This window comes from Rana temporaria, chromosome 2 (assembly GCF_905171775.1).
Source record: "Rana temporaria chromosome 2, aRanTem1.1, whole genome shotgun sequence".
In the NCBI taxonomy this organism is placed as follows: Eukaryota; Metazoa; Chordata; class Amphibia; order Anura; family Ranidae; genus Rana; species Rana temporaria.
In genome coordinates, this window is record NC_053490.1 from 460,471,561 (window position 1) to 460,491,072 (window position 19,512).

The 19,512-nt window shown below is 41.8% G+C and overlaps 1 protein-coding gene across 4 annotated transcripts in view; it reads left to right on the top strand.

The window, feature by feature from the left end:
* SPECC1 (sperm antigen with calponin homology and coiled-coil domains 1) overlaps positions 1-19,512 on the top strand; it is a 502,835-nt gene that overhangs the window by 468,154 nt on the left and 15,169 nt on the right. For all 4 annotated transcript variants that reach the window (XM_040338598.1, XM_040338595.1, XM_040338594.1 and 1 more), the window contains one exon: positions 14,566-14,682. In XM_040338598.1, the coding sequence (XP_040194532.1) occupies positions 14,566-14,682 (117 nt within the window). The remainder of the gene's footprint in view (positions 1-14,565; positions 14,683-19,512) is intronic.

The window sequence follows — 19,512 nt, forward strand, 5'->3', positions numbered from 1 at the left end:
CACGAGTCACCCTGCGCTTTCTGTGTGTGTCCCAGAAGGCAGCAGGGGGGGGGGGGTTCTTGCACATGTCCTAAGTCACAGATCAACAATCTTACCTGGAAGTGGGAGCGGGTACCTATCAAAACCAGGTACTCGCGCTCCCCTCGCCCCCCAAAAAATGTGGCAGTGGAGGGGGGTAGGATGCAAACAAGTGAAGCTTTCCTTTTTGGGTGGAGACCCAATTTAATGCCAGAACTGCCCCCTGATAACTGGTAATCTGAATACTGGTTAGCAAATATTTAAGAAAGAAATGCGAATGAAGCAGAAATAGCGGAATGCATGCAATGCAGGTCCTTGGGTACAGTATCCCCTCCAGGAAGGAGGACAGTTAGTGGCACAGTACTGACTTCTTCAAACTTCTTGAGACTAACAGTCAAAACATTTCTAGATGTTCCCTATAATAGAGCTCATGTTCACTTTTTGAATTCAGACCCACTTTAAGTGGAGTTTATGTATTCAGTAAAAATGTATAAACCGAAATAATAAATGAACTGTATATCTAAAGCAAATTACAGCAAGATTATTAGCTACGTTTTTGGAATAATCAGATTTACAAAACAACTCTCTACATACAGTGTTCAATGATTAATATACTGCAAAGAGGAATGTCATTACTTGAACATTAGTACACGTTTGGACTGCGTCATTTCTCAGCCTTTAATGTTCCATGGAATATAGGATGTTCTCATTGTTCACATTGACTTTGCACAGAAGGTCACATTGTGAGTAAATAATGTTGATACAAACGTCTGGCTTAGGAGCAATAAAAACTGTCACTTGTGGTTTTACAGTAAACTCAAGCCAACAATGTCCGTTATGGTGTAACTGAAATGTGTGCGTGACGTACCCAAGTAAATTTGTTTATGAATCCCCTTGTGTTGGTCTAAACCAAAAAAGAGATTTATTTTGCAGCGAGCAGCGTACTCTTTCTATGCTTGATCATATTAAAGTGGATGTCCGCTGAAAAAAAAATATTAAAAGCCAGCAGCTACAAATACTGCAGCTGCTGACTTTTAATATTAGGACACTTACCTGTCCTGGAGTCCAGCGCCATCCGCAGCAGAGGATGAGCAATCGCTCATCACTCTGCTGCCCCCCCGTCATCCTCGCTGAGGGAACTAGGAAGTGAAGCGCTCCGGCTTCACTGCCCGGTTCCCTACGGCGCATGCGCGAGTCGCGCTACGCCTGTCGATTGGCTCCCGCTGTGTACTGGGAGCCGAGTGTTCCCAGAACACAACGGGGGGGATGGGAGGTGACGTCATGCCTGCAGTGTGGCCGGAAGTGGGTGCAAATACCTGTCTTTAGACAGGTATCTGCACCCCCTCCCCCTGAAATGTGACACCGGAGGGGGGGAGGGTTCCGATCAGCGGGAGTTCCACCTTAAGGTGGAGCTCCGCTTTAAGTGATTTTTAAACTCAATTGACTGAACTGATCTTTAAATCACCATCTACAATTGTTTTATCTGCCCATTCTTTTCATTGTTCTTATGACATCAGGTGGTACCATTTATGGTCATGCTCTGCTGTGTTTATTGAGTTGGATATAGTTTTATCTAGAGGGTAATATGCTGTGAAATAACTCACATTGATTAAAACTGCCAGCTGTTTTGGGGGACATAAATAAACACAGTTCACAGAAATAAGCAATGTGATTAGTTATAGTAATTTATCTCCTAAAACATTCGATAAAAAATCCTGTAAAGTACTCTCTAGTCAATAAGGCTGGATTTATGCCTTTTCTAATGAAACAATACGCTGAATTTCCATGCAGGACATATTCCAAAAACTAGTTGTAAACCATGTAAACCATTCAGATGGCATCATGACGTGTATCCACTTGGTTCCCCTTGGAGCCAGGGCCGGTTCTATCACTAGGCAAACTAGGCATCCACCTAGAGTGTACTGCTGCCTAGGGCGCCCGGCCACTCTCTTCTCTCTGCAGCAAGCAACCAAGTCTCAGCATCATCAGGCAGCAGCCACTTCGTTCACACATAGTGTGGCGGAGGCCTGTGTCTGTCCCCCGACTCCCGAATTAATGGAAACAAGGAAACATTCATTGATGGGCACAGGTAGGCTGCATTTGATGGGAACTGATGAGGCTGCATTTGATGGGCAATCGTGAGGCTGCATTTGATGGGTGCTGCTGGGCTGCATTTTAGGGAGCGCTTTATTAAAAAGGTGGGGTATACATGGGCAGGGCAAAGGGGGTAAGGTCAGGTGTGGAGCCAGGGGGGGCAGCAAAATGAGGCCTCGCCTAGGGTGTCAAAAATCCTTGCACCAGCCCTGCTTGGAGCTCGTGCCATAAAGTGATCGTTTACACATTTTGTCAGCTGCACCTTTTAGCATGCCCTCTTCTAACAATGTGAGTCTGTGCTCCTCCTTGTTGCTCCATTGCTGCTGTTGCCACAGTCTTTTTCCGGGTTCAGACTCTTCTATCATTAGTCTTTGGTTGGCTACTGATGGCGCAAATCCCATGCATTACTATGGAAGTTACATCGGCATCTGCACTGCACATGTGATGCAGTTAGTCTACAGTTAAAAAAAAAAATGTTTTTCTTACTTTCAATTTAGTTCTGCTTTAAAGATAATTTCCTAATTTTATTGTGCAGTGCAAATATTACATTTTTATTCGGGTAGCTTCAAGCAGTAATTTAAAGCCAATTAAAAATTATTTTGTATTGGTGTTTTAATCACTTGAAATTTAAAGGGCTAGCGCCTACCTTTATCACTTCCAGCTGATGGCAGCCAAAATGCTGTAAGGAGGGAAAGGGGCATGACTTACCTGCTCTGTGTGTATCTGTGGACGTACACAGCCCCACGTAGGACCCAACAGGAACACATGTGCATGTGCGCCTCTTAGAGTGCCTGGTTTGCTAAAGGAGGCACCTGAAGGAGGGAGGAACCTGCAAGGGCTAGCAGGGACTGTGAGAAGAGAAGGAAAACATTGTTTCTGTGCATTATTGTTGCACAGAGCAGGTTAGAATAACCCTTTTTTCTTTTTAGTTACTTTAATATCACTTTAATTGTGCATTTTTTTTTTAACAGTGCTTCTTTAAAATGAAATTATCTGTCTGTTGGCCAATTTATCAGGATAGATGTATGTGTGGTGCCATTGCAGTCGTCTTTTTTTTATTTTTTTTATTAAAGCTGCAAATTTTAGCGTTGTCATCTCCATCTTTGTATGACAGGTCACAGATCTTGAACAGCTAGCTCTACAGTTCTAGTTCTGTGTCAGTCACTGGAAATGCAGAAATTATTTTCTGGTCAGTGACTGACCAGGTATTAAAGCCCAACTCCAGCCATGACAAAAAAATACCCATGCAGTGAGCCCCCCCCCCCCCCCCCACACACACACACTGCAAGGGATAAATTATCATAAAATCTAGGGGATTGCAGAAGAGGCTGTATTCCTTGCCTGACTAACAATTCTTGCAGGCTCCCCGGATTCATAGAAATATAGAAAAGTGACGTCAGAAAAAAGAGTGGTCAATCGAGTCTGCGATTTTTTTGTTATTTTTTTTTCTTAACCTCCTCTGTAAGCTGCTCTCAACCATAGTCACATGCTCACCCCCATAGACAGTACATTGTACGTGATGACACAAAGCCCACAGACCAGAGATTTGGGGAGAGGAGAGCAGCACCAGAGCCTGCTGGAGAAAGGAGTTGGGTAAGTAATATAATCGAACATTTTCGCCAGCACACAAAAAAATCACATAACAAAAGGTGCAACGTTTCGGAGGCACATGCCTGACGAAGGGGTCCTGCGTGACTCCGAAACGTTGCACCTTTTGGTATGTGATTTTTTTGTAATAAAACTTTTTTGGACGATCCTTGGTGTGCTGGCGAATATGTTCGATTGTTTGATGTCTCCAGGACCCAGCTGGTAATCGTTGCAGCACCCACCATTTTTTGTATGAGCCATTTTTACCAGGAACGTGTGCGATTGGAATATTGATCAGACAGGTAAGTAATATAGACTTTAATGCAAACCTCTAGACTTAAAGAGAATATTCACTTTATTAAAAGTCGGCAGCTACAAACCCTTACCTGTCCAGGAATCCAGCCCTGTTCTCACCCAGACCAGTTCTTTGCTGGTCATCAGGTCCCCCGGTGGCAGCATGTTTACTAAGGGTAGCTGGCTGTGACTCCTTGCAGCTTCACAGCCATTGCTAGTAAGTGATGCGGGCGGGAAGGGGGAGAGAACTTTTGCGCTGATCGCCGCCCTAGGCAGTTGGAGTAGAAATAGGAACCGGTACCCACTCACCTCCCCCTCAAAAAAAACCTTCATAAGTTTGAAAAGAGAGGGGAAGGAGGTGTTATAGTGGAATTTCCTTTTTAAGGTGAAGTACTGCTTTAATGAGCATTTACCCTTGCGGTGCAGGGGGATCCCACTGCCAAGTAGGGTTTTTTGTGCCTGGAGTTAGGCTTTAAAGATTCAGCACCTTAAAGTAGGTAGTAAAAGAAAAAGCTAAAACAAAGCGCAATACAGGTAATACTATACTTCCAAATGTTCCAAGGACGAGTACATATGGCTGTTTATCCATCCGTAGCCATAGCAAAAAACCCTAGGAGAGAGAGCCCTACCCATACAAGCTTATAGTTTCTAGAATGGTTTAATCACCATGGTGGAATATAATTGGGTTGTTTTTTCGTCATCATAAATACATTTCCTACCATGAGGCAAGACAGTTGACACCATGGCTTTATTTAACCTCCACAAATACAAATTTAAACTGCTCCAACCACCAGGTTTAACAAAGTATGTGTTATTTATAGTTCTCTAAGTGTTCTTCCTTTTGTGATTGTAATTAAGCAATTGTATGTGTTCTTGGCAGACAGTCTTAGCTGTAGTTCTCACTTTCAGTTCGTTTATACTGGAAAATCCAGCCTGACGATGTATGACCTGGAGGCTCTTCCTTTGATGCTACAATGTTTCTGGTGACCTTCCAGGAGGTGTCACATTCTCAAGTACAAGTTCTGCTGCAGTCTTTTGACCAGCATTTAGTCATTGGAACAAAAAAGAAAAAAACTTTCAGCACAAAGGGCCAGATTCACGTAGAATCGCGGCGGCGTAACGTATCGTAGATACGTTACACCGCCGCAAGTTTTCATCGCAAGTGCCTGATTCACAAAGCACTTGCGAGAAAACTTACGCTGGCGGCCTCCGGCGTAAGCCCGCGTAATTCAAAGGGGCGTGTGCCATTTAAATTAGGCGCGCTCCCGTGCCGGACCTACTGCGCATGCTCCCTTTTGAATTTCCCGCCGTGCTTTGCGTGAAGTGACATCATTTTTTCGAATGGCGACGTGCGTAGCGTACTTCCGTATTCCCGGACGTCTTACGCAAGAAGGAACATTTTTTAATTTCGACGCGGGAACGACGGCCATACTTTATACAGCACATACGTGTGCTGTGTAAAGTTAGGGCATCGAAAACGACAACTAACTTTGCGACGGGAAACTAGACTAGCAGCGACGTAGCGAACGCGAAAAACCGTCGTGGATCGCCGTAACTACTAATTTGCATACCCGACGCTGGTTTACGACGCAAACTCCCCCCAGCGGCGGCCGCGGTAGTGCATCCTAAGATCCGACAGTGTAAAACAATTACACCTGTCTGATCTAAGGGCTATCTATGCATAACTGATTCTATGAATCCGTCGCATAGATACTCTGAGAGATACGACGGAGTATCTGAGATACTTCGTCATATCTCGGCTGTGAATCGGGCCCAAAGTATTTATTTTTATTTCAGTGAAGGTATATGGAGCTAGGCTGATAGGAGTATGATAACATGGCGCTCGGTGAGGTTTGGCTGTATAGATTCTGTGCCATGATATCATCCACAATCTCCTCTACCATTTTTGAATCCAGCAAAAATGAATGAATCCAGAAAAATATATATCTCTGTAATTCATTAGAACTACATTTATGTAAAAAATTCATCAAGGTGAAAAACATTTTTTTTTAAAGAAAAATCTATCTGAAAAAATGTGAAAAACAACCAATGAATTGTTAACCACTTAAGCCCCGGAACCATATTGCTGGCCAATGACCGGGCCACTTTTTGCGATTCGGCACTGCGTCGCTTTAACTGACAATTGCGCGGTCGTGCGACGTGGCTCCCAAACAAAATTGGCGTCCTTTTTTTTCCACAAATAGAGCTTTCTTTTGGTGGGATTTGATCACCTCTGCGGTTTTTAGTTTTTGCACTATAAACAAAAATAGAGCGACAATTTTGAAAAAAAAATAATATTTTTAACTTTTTGCTATAATAAATATTGACCAAAAATATATAAAAAAAACTATTTTTTTCCTCAGTTTAGGCCGGTACGTATTCTTCTACATATTTTTCTCAATAAGCATTTATTGATTGGTTTGCGCAAAAGTTATAGCGTTTACAAAATAGGGCATAGTTTTATGGCATTTTTATTAATATTTTTTTTTTTACTAGTAATCGCGGCGATCAGCGATTTTTTATCGGTACTGCGACATTATGGCGGACACTTTTGACACATTTTTGGGACCATTGACATTTTTATAGCGATCAGTGCTATAGAAATGCATTGATTACTATAAAAATGCCACTGGCAGGGAAGGGGTTAACACTAGGGGGCGAGGAAGGGGTTAATTATGTTCCCTAGGTGTGTTCTAACTAAAAGGGGACGGCTGACTTGGGGAAATGACTGATCGCTGTTCATACATTGTATGAACAGACGATCAGGCATTTCTCCCCCTGACAGGACCGGGAGCTGTATGTTTACACACACAGCTCCTGGTTCTCGCTCTGTAACGAGCGATTGCGTCAGCGGCGAGCGGGGGGCATGCGCTCGCGCGCACCACTATCAGCTGAACATCGAGATAACGTATACCTACGTGATCTCGCTCAGCAGAGCCGATCTGCCGCCGTATAACTTTGGCGGCTGGTCGGCAAGCAGTTAACAGGTGCAGAAAATCATTGAATAATTCATCAACATATTGACTTCTATGTATGATATTGCAAATAAGTTATTTATATATCCACACAATTCATATTGAGTGCAAAAGTTGTGCAGTTCATAGAAACACTATAAAATGTTTCCAAGTGCTGTAGTGCAAAACAGTTCCATGAGTGATGTCCAATTTCTCCAGTGATTACCACATGACCTCTCCCTAAGCACACCACGTACTCGCCAAATAGGAAACCAATCAGTTGATGTGGTAAAAATGTATCTTTGACTTTAAAAACCTATCTTGATAGATAGGGAATCCTCTCCAGCACATAATGGGTTAATCCTCATCTTCCAGTCATCGCATTTTCTCACGTGTGTGTATATATATATATATATATAGATAGATAGATAGATATATCTATATCTATATATATATATATATATATATATATATATATATATCTATATATATATATATATATAGTTTTTTTAGATGGAAAGAAAGGGAACCATAGTGTTAATATTTTACCATTTTATTAGACATCAAAAAAGTAGTGCACTTACAATCAGTGAGTGTCAGCCCAACAAGAATTACACACTTAAGCTCATAAGCATTCCTGGCTCCGGTTTTCTCCCTAAGCTGTGCGGAATGACGTCACAAACCATGCCACACCTTGCACGTTTCAGTGTCAAGTCGTCATCAGAGGTCACAGCCTGTGCAATGAGCTTTTGATATTATAGTCTCCACCAGGGGCTTATGTGACAAGGTGACAATGCAGGAAAACCATTAAGAGAAAGAGAGCTATAACAGGACGTGCTGGAACAATAACCATCATAACAGGATCACCAGATATTATTTAAATTAAAGTTGTACATTTAAAAAAAAAAAAAATTTAATAAACGTTTGAAATATTGTTATGTTAAATACTATATGAGATTTTTTGAAGTCCCAACACTTCTAGAATCACCCATATAATATATATAACTCGTATATATATAACTATATGAGATTATTTAATAACAGAGTTTACACATACTTTGTAAAGTGTGTTACCTTTGCATACAATGGGGTTGATTTACTAAAACTTGAGTGCAAAATCTGGTGCAGCTGTGCATGGTAGCCAACCAGCTTCTAACTTCAGCTTGTTCAATTAAGCTTTGATAAAAAAAAAAAACTTAAAGGGTAACTCCACTTTTGCAGGGAAAAAAATGGCAAATAAAAAATATAGCGCATATAATTGTGACACCAATCATATTGTAATTGAATGTTATTAAAAATTACCTTTCCTTTTCAACCTGCAGCCGATGTAATTTTCTGAGAATGCAGTATGGCTACTTGGAGTTGTTCTGTACAAATTGTGTATACTGACTACTCCCCAGAAACATAATTTCCTGCTTGTGTGATTGGCTCACTAATTTTTCCAGAAGTCTGCCTAAGATGCAAGTCAGATTTCAGGCATCCCCTACAAGAAAAATGACATTTTTGGAGAGATAATAGGAGCACGTCTAAGGCTACTTTCACAATGAGGCGCTTTGCAGGCGCTATAACGCTAAAAATAGCGCCTGCAAAGCACCTTGAAGGAGCCTCTTCTCTCACTCCAATGTGAAAGTCCAAAGGCTTTCACACTGGAGCAGTGTGCTGACAGGACAGTAAAAAAAGTCCTGCTAGCTGCATCTTTGCAGCGCTGTAGGAGCGGTGTATTTCCTAAAGCGCGCCTGCCCATTGAAATCAATAGGCAGCGCCACCGGCAAAGCGCCACTGCAGCGGCAGATTGCGGGCGGTTTTAACCCTTTTTCAGTCGCTATCAGGGGTTAAAAGTGAAAACTTCTGCAAAAACAACGTCCAATAGCGACAAAACTCGTCTGGGAGGATCACGCAGTGACGTCACCACGCCAAGGAGTAGGGCTCCTGTATGCCGGCCGGCAATTTTATTGTTATGCTCATTTTACACGCTCGTTTGTAAGTATATTTTATCCTTTTTTAAATAAAAGTGTATGTCGCAGAGTTACGCTATGTGCGCCTCTTTTCTTGTCCATATTTAAACGGTGGAGCTGAGGAACATCACGCTCAGGGGACGGAGGGCTTCCTGGTGAAAATATCCAAGGATTAAAGGCCTAGGCTGGGTTATAGCCATCTGCCCTAACCGCTTGCCTTCTGGTAAGCGGCTTTTCTTTCCGGTGGAGGGTCACTTTGTGTATATGTGTCACTGGGTGGTGTGGAACGTAGGAGCTACCATTGCCAGGATTGTATCTCAATAACCCGTGATCTTACAAGTGCCATCTAATCAACTACGGACCAAATTACACCCTCATAGACTGTGTATCTAAATAGATTGTTTGTGGCGCGGGTTTCTTTTGTTAACCAATTCGTATAGGTGTGAATCCGGCCTTACAGCTGTAAAAAGAAAAAAATGGATGACCGATATATGACTAATATACCCCTTTGGGCATCAAAGGGTGCATTGCCAGTGCTCATTTATCACCCTATGGCTGGAGATGGGTTAATTGATATGAATAATTCAAAACATGTTGGCTATGCTTAAAGGGGAGTTCCACCGACAATTTCACTTTTTAAATATAAATACCCCTGTAATACACAAGCTTAATGTAGTCTAGTAAAGTTAGTCTGTAAACTAAGGTCCGTTTTGTTAGGTTGTTAGAGCATTTAGTTAGTTTATAATCTAGAAATAGACCGTGGCCATCTTAAGTGTGGGCATCATGAAGCCAGACTGTATGACTTCCTGGATTTTAGCCTTGCAGATCTCGCACATGCTCAGTGCTGCACAAGCCATGTAATAGGTTTCAGTCAGGTTTCCATAGCAACGGGAGTGTCAGAAGAAGTTGCCGTCCCTTCTCTATGCAAATAGGCTATTTGCAAGGACTACTGGGATACATGATGCCTATCCCAGAAACCCTTGCGAATAGCCTTGTGACTTAATAGCCTAGGCTAATAAGGAGGAGGAAGTAATGAAGGACTACAAAATAAAGGTATTTACAAGCAACAAAATAAATAAAAATTGTCCATTCTGAACACTATGAGATTAGGGCATGCAGCACAGACAAACATAAAAAAATGGGTGGAACTCCACTTTAATAAAGTTTTTTGGTTCCACAAATGTGTGTCACTGAAAGGACGTTCGATTCTATCCATGCAGTGATTGATGTGAACGGTTCTGTTCAGATATTTCTTCAAGCGGGGGTACACCCAAATTTTTTTTTCTAAGATTACATCCAGCGAACGACATGTAAAGTATGCTGGTATTTTTTTTTCTCCGTACATATCGTGTAATTGTTATTTTCGCCGGGCTTCCGGGTTCTGATTACTGCGGGACTGGGCGTTCCTATTGAAAGCTTAGCTGATTGACGTCTGGTGAAAATCTTCCCATGTCACATACACCGCGCGTCACCAGTTTTCCGTAAATAGCCGGCGCCTGTGCAGTCAGCTCTACACGGCGGGCGCAGGCGCTGTATAGCGCCGACTCGCATGTCGGCTATTTACGGAAAACTGGTGACGCGTGGTGTGTGCGACATGGGAAGATTTTCACCAGACGTCAATCTGCTAAGCTTTCAATAGAAACGCCCAGTCCCGCAGTAATCAGAACCCGGAAGCCCGGCGAAAATAACAATTACACGGTATTTACGGAGAAAAAAAAAATACTAGCATACTTTACATGTCGTTAGTATGCTGGATGTAATCTTATAGCCAGATTCAGGTAGACGTGCCTAACTTTAGGCAGGCGTAGCGTATCTCATATACGCTACGCCCCCGTAAGTTAAAGAAGCAAGTGCAGTATTCACAAACGACTTGCGTCCTAAGTTACGGCGGCGTAGTGTAAATGTGCCGGCGTAAGCGCGCCTAATTCAAATGTGGAAGAGGCGGGCGTGTTTTATGTAAATTAAGCATGACCCCGCGTAAATGACGTTTTGAACGAAAGGCACATGCGCCGTCCGTGGACGTAACCCAGTGCGCATGCTCCAAATTACGCCGCAAAGACTCATTGGTTTAGACGTGAACGTAAATTATGGCCAGCCCCATTCACGGATGACTTACGCAAACAACGTAAACCGTGAAAAATTTGACGCGGTTCCGACGTCCATACTTAACATTGGCTGCGCCATCTTTTTGGTGGTTTATCTTTACGCCTGAAAACGCCTTGCGTAAACGGCGTATCTTTACTGCGACGGGCAAGCGTATGTTCGTGAATAGGCGTATCTCGCTGATTTACGTATTTTAGGCGTAAATCAGCGTACACGCCCCTAGCGGCCAGCGTAAATAGACAGCTAAGATACGACGGCGCCGGCGGTCGTATCTTAGCAACATTTAAGCATATCTCAATTTGAGAATACGCTTAAATATACGACGGCGCAGATTCGGAGTTATGACGGCGTATCTACTGAAACGCCGTCGTATCTCTACCTGAATCTGGCTATTAGAATTTTTTTTTTTGGGTGAACCTCCACTTTAATGCTCTAAATTGTCCCTTCAAAGTTACAATAGATCATAAAAACATCTATATGTTTTTTTGCACATATTAAAGGGGTTGTAAAGGTAAAAGTTTTTACCTTTACTTACCTCACCGTTTGAAAGTCCTGGGCGCATGCTTGTCATCTTGTTCGGGGTCCCAGCCTGGCCGTTGATTGGCTAGGCTGGTCGGATTGATAGCAGCGCAGCCATTGGCTGGCGCTGCTGTCAATCACAGAGGATGACGTGGCGCGCCGGGGGGCGGGGCCGAGTGATACAGTCGGCGGCTATGGCCGCCGATGTATCACGGGAGCGCGCTCGCAAAAGCTTTCCACCATGCGAGGGAGCTCGCATAAACGTGGAAAGCTTTTGCATGGAAGAAGGTAAGTAATAACATGTTTGTTATTTAAAAAAAAAAAATTCTGCCTTTAGTGTCCCTTTAAGGCATTTGCACTTATTAAGGTATTTCATATATTGCTGCATGTTGTTTGCCGACTGAACTGAAACAGGTCCTGAGCTGATGGCAATAAGATTCAGACAGAAATGTGCAGCTGAATGCATTGCTCTGAACCTGGGCTATTTCAGTAATCACTCTGGCATGGACACAGGCATCCTGGGAATTCATTTCATTTAGGCAGGATCAGTTGAAAATGATGAGATGAAATCCAATGCTAGGAATACATCGAGAAAAGCTGATCATTGTGGGTATCTGCTCGTTCTTCTAAAGTCCCTCATAGTTCTTGACTTACTGTTATAAGCAATAGGACTTTTATATAGAAGATGCTATATATTGCACTCTATAGACCTTTTTAGAAAATATACAGATGTAGAACACATTTTCCAGCTAGCAATAATTTACTAAACCATTTTTACTCTCCATTTTTAATTTTAAAGATCTACAGAAAAGTCAAATACAAGTTTTGTTATATAAAAAGACAATTATGGAAATATATTTAATTTTGCATACTAATGAGAGGTCTTCAGCTGCCTGATGTTATGCAAATTTTGTAAATTCAGACTGACAATTTGATTAAAATGTGTTTACAATGTTACATTTTCTTTGGTAGGAGCCATATTTAAAGTAGAAGTAAACCCTCCTATCGTTTTCAGCCAAGGAAGCGGCCATCTTGACCTCTGTTTAATCTGCAACTGCCATGATGCTGTACATGTGACCTGTTATGAAACCAGCCATTGGATGGTTTGGTTGAGAGCACAAACAGCTAGCATTTCCGACAGGCCGGGAATGTTAACTGTTTTTGTAACTATCAAATTGAAGGGTTTACTTCCACTTTAAAAAATAGGAAGTTGTTCCAAAAATCTAGGCAGATGAACCATTTTTTTATAAATGTTAAGCTGGTGCTTATACTAACTTGCGGTGATTCTCTAGATGAAGTAGAGGATGGAGGTCCAGATTAATACATAAAAGGTACAATTTGCAAATAAGGTGAACTCCTTTAAATCTGGATCTGTGGATTGCTTGACATGTTGTTTACACCAAGTATAGCCTCTATTTTTGTATTTCAACCCATATGATTGGTTTGAATTGAACAGTCAAGGTTTTTGATTTACTATACTCTAAGGCCCCTTTAACACTGGGGCGCGGTGGCGGTATAGCACAGCTATTTCTAGTGGCGCTATACCATCGGAATTGCCGCGGAATTGCGGCGGTATTCGGCCACTAGCGGTGCAGTATTAACCCCTGCTAACGGACGAAAAAGGCTCAATACCGCCTGCAATGCGCCTCTGCAGAGGCGTATTGCTGGTGGTATTACCGCGCTGTTTTCAATGGAAAGAAGCAGTAAACACACCACTCCTCTCACTGCTCCAAAGATGCTGCCTACAGGAGATTTTTTGCCCTCCCGCCAGCGCATCGCCTCAGTGTGAAAGCCCTCAGGCTTTCACATTGAGACTGCAGGGCAGGAGTTTTTCAGCCGGTATTTAGGCCCCTTTCACACTACTGCAACTTCAAAGTCGTGTGCTTTTTCCTGCAGTTTTACTGCAATGTTGTGGCGATTTCAGGGAATGCTTGTGTAAACTTGAAGTATATGGCCCTCGACTCGCCTGAAAGTTAGACCAAAGTAGTACAGGGACTACTTTGAAGTCAGAATGATTTGAAGTCACACAGATATGAATGGTTATCATTGGAAATCATGGGGAACGACTTGTCATGTGACTTTGCAGTCGCAGGACAAGTCGCACAAGTGTAAAGGGGGCTTAGTGAAGCTCACATCTGATTTTAATCAATAGATTTTCTACCAAACAGTAAATCAAAAAATAAAACTTAGGTATCAAATTTTAGATCAGATGAAGTTGAACAAAAAAATAATTCTAGCAGTTAATTCGTCGCTTGAGGTTTTTATAAAATAATTTGTAGCCAACTTTAACTTCAGGCTTTCTATGTAATACATATTTTATTGCTTTATCAATCAGATCAGTTTGACTCAAGCAATGCATGTAGTACTGTATACACACCTCTTATGACTGACAGCTGGATGTATACTACATGGAGAAATTGATGATATTTTCAACCAAATTAGTGTGTTGGCATAGCTCCTGACTCAGAGACATTCTAGTTTGGGGTGGAACCCCCGTGACTCCCCTAATGGAGAATTCAACCCTGATGGGCACATTTAGGAAACTGAAATAAATTGCAGGTATTACACGTGTCAACCAGTTAGGTTGCAGATGTCCTGTTTATGATCCAGTTTATAAAAACGCAGCAATTGTTGGACTAATCTAACTTTTATAACTTTGTTTCCTTCACTCTAGTTTCTACAAATTAAATAAAACCCAAACCACTAACCTGTGCAATGTTTACACTGACCAATGCTTTCCAGTTGTCCTGTTAATTTAGTTCTGAGTTTATTCTGTACTCGGGTTGTGTCATCAGTCCAGTTGAATTGCATGTTGGCAGGAGCTCATAATGTATAAAAAGAAAACGTGGTTTTATTCCAATAACTGCAAATACAGGAAGCTGTGAATGACTTGGCAAACTTCAGTAATTAATTGTTCATTAGACTTTAAGCATTGACATTGCAACAAAACCGTTGTTAAAGCTGCCCAGAGAAAAATGCTTCTTTGGCCTCCTGTGTTTTGTGGACACGTTGTTAATTACCAGGCTTTTGTGTTTTCACAGAATATCGATATAACAAACTTCAGCAGCAGTTGGAGCGACGGCTTGGCTTTCTGTGCCCTTCTTCACACATATCTGCCAGCTCATATACCATACCACGAGCTCAACAGCCAAGACAAGGTACTTACTCTATAATGAGAACAATTCAGCCATTGTCATTTATCATGCTTTGAAATTATAAATCATAGTTATTCACACAGTCAGAGAGTTTTATTACATTTGCGTAGGTTCAAATGACATGTGTTCATCATGTTAAGCTCAATGTAAAATTGGGTTGGGGAGGTGTCTTCTGTCTCATTATAAGATACTGTAGTTAGCTTATAGTATTTAGTCACATTCATCTAGATGTGTTCTGTGATGTTAAGCGGCTTTGATAAATAGCAAAACATCTCTATTTATTTTCAATTACTTTTTAGAAACATATTCAATGGATGTTTATGTGGATATTTATCCATATTATACTAATAAGCAGTGGCAAAGATAGACAATCTTTCACCCGGGGCAAAGACTCAGTTCGGCTCCCCCCATCCTCATTCTTATAAACCCCCCCCCCTTTTTATTCTGATAACCTCCCATTCCTTATTGTGATAAACCCTCTATTCTCTTATCGGAGAAGGTCTCTATTCCCCATTCTGATAAAACCTGGTTCCCTATTCTGATAAAGCCTTTGTTTCTTATTTTGAAAGAACAGCTATTTCTTATTCTGAAAAACCCCCGCTCCCAGCTCTGATATTCCCTACTTTGACAATTCCCTGTCCCTTTTCCCCATCTAATACCCCCCCATTCCCCATTTTGATAAACCCCCCATTGCCCATTTTGATAAACCCCTCATTCCCCATTCTTATAAAGCCCTCATTCCCTATTCTGATAAAATCACAACTCATAATCCCCCCATTCCCCATTTTGATAAACCCCTCATTCCCCATTCTTATAAAGCCCTCATTCCCTATTCTGAAAAAATCACAACTCCTAACCCCCCCCCCCATTCTCCATTCTGATAAACCTAAATTTTCTTATTCTGATAACCTTCCATTACCTATTCTGATTAGGTCTCCATTCTCCATTCAGATAAGGCCTCCATTTCCCATTCTGACAACCCCCCCCCCCCCCCCCCATTCTTGAATTTTGATAAATCCCCCACATTTCCCATTCTGAAATGGGGGACAGTGAAAAAAAAGAAACGGGGGACAGTGTCACTGTGTCAAACCGGTAAGGCTGATTCTCGCTCCTCCGGGGGCTTATCAATTAATATTATTTATATTTTTAGTATCGTAAAAATATTTTACTGAAGAATTGTATGCCTCTGGACCATCCATGCAGTGTTGAGGCGTTGGATATGTGGCCTCTGCTGAAAAGGTGGTTCAGTACAGTGAAACCGCAGATTCCGGGTAACGTGGTTATTGAGCGTTTTGCAATACGAGCTTTTTTTTAAAATCCTGACTCAGTTTGCGAGTGTTGTCTCGCAAAACGAGCAGGATTTAAGCCACAGCGGTGTGCAATACCGCATTTGGCCAGAGGTGCGGGGGCGCTGGAGCCGAGCAGAGCCGATTAGAGCCGGTACGGAAATACTCAGAAAAACTCGGAAATACACCGTTCCTGAGCCTTTCCAAGTTTTTCCGAGTTCAGCCGAGCTGTCCCTGAGCCTTTCTGAGTATTTTCGAAGCTCTCCGGCGCCCCCCCCACCTCTGGTCACATGCGGTATTGCATGCCATAGAAGTCAATGCGGAACAAATTATTTTCGCTTCCATTGACTTCAATGGGGAAACTCGCTTTGATATGCGCGTGCTTTGGATTACGAGCATTCTTCTGGAACAGATTATGCTCATAATCCAAGGTTCCACTATATTTAAATGGAGCTACTATTTGAAGGAATGGCCTGCGCATCACTTCCCCTAGCTTTAATGGCAGAAACCTCGTAATTAATGGCCTTGCAACATTGTTAACAAACTTACTGAAATGGATAAATACCAGGGACTAAGTAAAATCTTTTCATTTATGGGAGATAATACTTCACCAGACTCAACCAGTATTCGTATTTTCTTAAGGAAGAGTACATTTTTTAGACTTTTTATTAGCTCTTATTTATCCATACCTGCAAAATGGTTAACAGCTTTATGTTAACATTAGCATGTATGTGTACTGTAAAGGAGAAGTGCACTCATAGTGCATTGCTGCTCCTCTAATACATTTTAGTCAAACAATTTGTAGAGACTACAAATACATTTATTGAGTAAAATGCATTAGTGGCCATGGGTTCAGGTAGTTTGCCTGTGCATTGGGTGCATTAATAAACTTGTAAGGGTGGCATTTACTTTAGAGAAGGGGTGGCCAACCAATGGCTCGGGGGCCACATGTGGCCCGCGAAGCCCTCTCATGTGGCCCGCGACCTCCTGCTCTGGAATGGTGGGTTGGCAAGCCCAGATCGCAGGTTGTTGACCCACCATACCACAGTATCGGTGTTGTGAATGAGGCTGGTGGTAGAGGAAGAAAGTGGCTGCAGAGCAGAGCCCCATGAGCCAATGCTTCCTCTACAGCGCTGGCTTTTGCCACAGGCGGAGTCTATAGCAAAGTTCAGCTAACCCTCAGGATAGACACGGGTGCACTACGCTGCACCCGCGGTGTGGTTAAACCGCAGCACATCAGTGTGAAAGCAGTCTTAGGCCCTTTTCACACGATCAGCCCGACCAAATGGGACCCTCAATTCACCTCTACAGAGCGACAGATGTCCGTTTACGCCCACCTACCTCCAATTCAAAAAACAGAAGGGAATTTGTCTCCTTCCATCTGGGCGGATCGGATTAGATTCTGTTATTGGTATACACACGTTAATTACAGTTGCATTTTTTAAATAGATTCTTTATAGTATTTTATGTTTATTAATTACTGACCCTAGCATAACACTTGTGTATTGTTCTCATTCCCATCAAAGTTTTCTTATAATTTATAAAGTATTTACTTCTAAAGTATTCTTATAATTTCCATCAAAGTTTGTTCATGTAAGAGCGTATCTATCTTGCACAGATAGAAAAAAAAAAAAAAGAGAACAAAAAATAGAAGAGATCTAATTCAAATGTAAAGAAACAAAGCAGCTGTTTAACAATAAATTGAGGAGGGCTTTTTATACCATCCCTGACCAAATGTCGAGACACCTTTTTATTTTTTAATAAAATGCTGCCCGCAGGCTGGTACCAGTGTGATTAAATGCTTAATAGAAATGAAACACAATATTTGCCCTCAAGGATGTGTGCTTTAGAGGTAATATTTTCCATTTTCTGGATGCGTACACTGTGCATTGTAGAGTCAGATTTAAAATTATTTATAGTACCCCTTTGAGCAGATAAATAAAACATACAGGTGGTTTACTTAACTGGAGGAATGTAAGTAGATGCTTGTGTATTTGCCCATCTACAGTATACATAACCTCCAAAGCCTGTGTGTTGGAAGTGTGCTAGCTCTAACCAGGGAAAATTGAATGAGTTGAAAAGCAGATGGTAACATTTTATTATTAGTTTTTCTTTTGTATCCTAAGTTTTTCTTTTGTTTTTACTAATCTGAATTTCAAGTATTGCATTTTTTATTTATTTTATATTATATATTTTTTTTAGCAACACCATGTATATATTTTGTTATCTATGATATAAAAAAAATTGTAGTGCAGTATTAAGCATTGCATTATAATTTGCATGGAAATAATAATATTGTGCACTATCCCAACCAATGTGTATTAGGATAATACAAAAATCCCCAATAATCATAAATACTAAATCAGGCATACATGAAAACCTTAATCATCAATAGTGCAAAAATTCCTACAATAAAGTGCAAAAAAATTGCTGCACCTTTAGGCTCCATTCACACCTTGGCGACAAAACGCCCGACGCTCGTGCCGCTGGAGGGGAGAATTGCCATTGATGTCTATGAGATGGTTCACATCTCATAAACGCCGTACGCCTGCCGCCTGAAAACAAGTCCCGGACCCTTTTTTTCAGGCGGCATTGGCGTTCGGCCATAGACATCAATGGCAATTCTTTGTGAAAAAAAAAAAGTAGCCTAATCGCGGCAAAATACGCCACGTACGCGGCGTTACAATGTGAATGGGGGCTTAGAGGCGGTCTGCTGTTCTGTACAGGAGAACTGGGGGAGGCTGTTGCCTTGCATAGAGACATTGTTACTGAGCTCCTAAATGTAACTTCTTGCATAAGGTCAGCAGACAAGCTGCTACTGAAGAATCTGCTCTTAAAGAATCAATTTGTAACTAGCATGCATTTACTGAAACATTTGGGTCACCATGAAGTTCGCTTTTACTGTGCGGACTTCTACTCGAGAAACTATCACCACCATCTATTTAGTTTCAAACATAAGTAGGAATATTTTGATGTTTTTAGGCATCCTGTACTGCATTCCAACCCTCTCTCCAAAGTGTTGTTGAACAAATAAACTACAAAAAGGCTAAAGTGATTAAAGCCTAATTTTTGCCATTGGTGTGTTGACGAATTGTCGAGTCCAGTACAGTGTGGGTCACAACTGAGAGGATCAGGAGAACCCAATATAAACCAACAGCTTCTGCGATGGAGGGGGTCAGTGCTACATGGGGCATTAGGCTGGGTTCACACTATACTACACGACAGCAGTACAACTTTCATCCTACTTTGCTCTGCGACATCTGTTCTACATTGGTCCTACATTGATCCTACATTGGTCCTACATCCATCCGACTTTCATGAACAGCATACTACTTTGATCCGACTTTGTGATAGTCTGACTTGTTCTTTGACCAATCAAAACAATCCCAGACTGAGATAAAGTCCTTTGAGCCCAGGTTCACACTGGGTACGATTTGGTACGATTTGAGATGCGATTTCACATGTCAAATCGCATCTCAAATCGGCGGAATTTGCCGGCAATTGTCGGCAATATCACCGTCCTAATCGGTGCGACGCCGCATCTGCG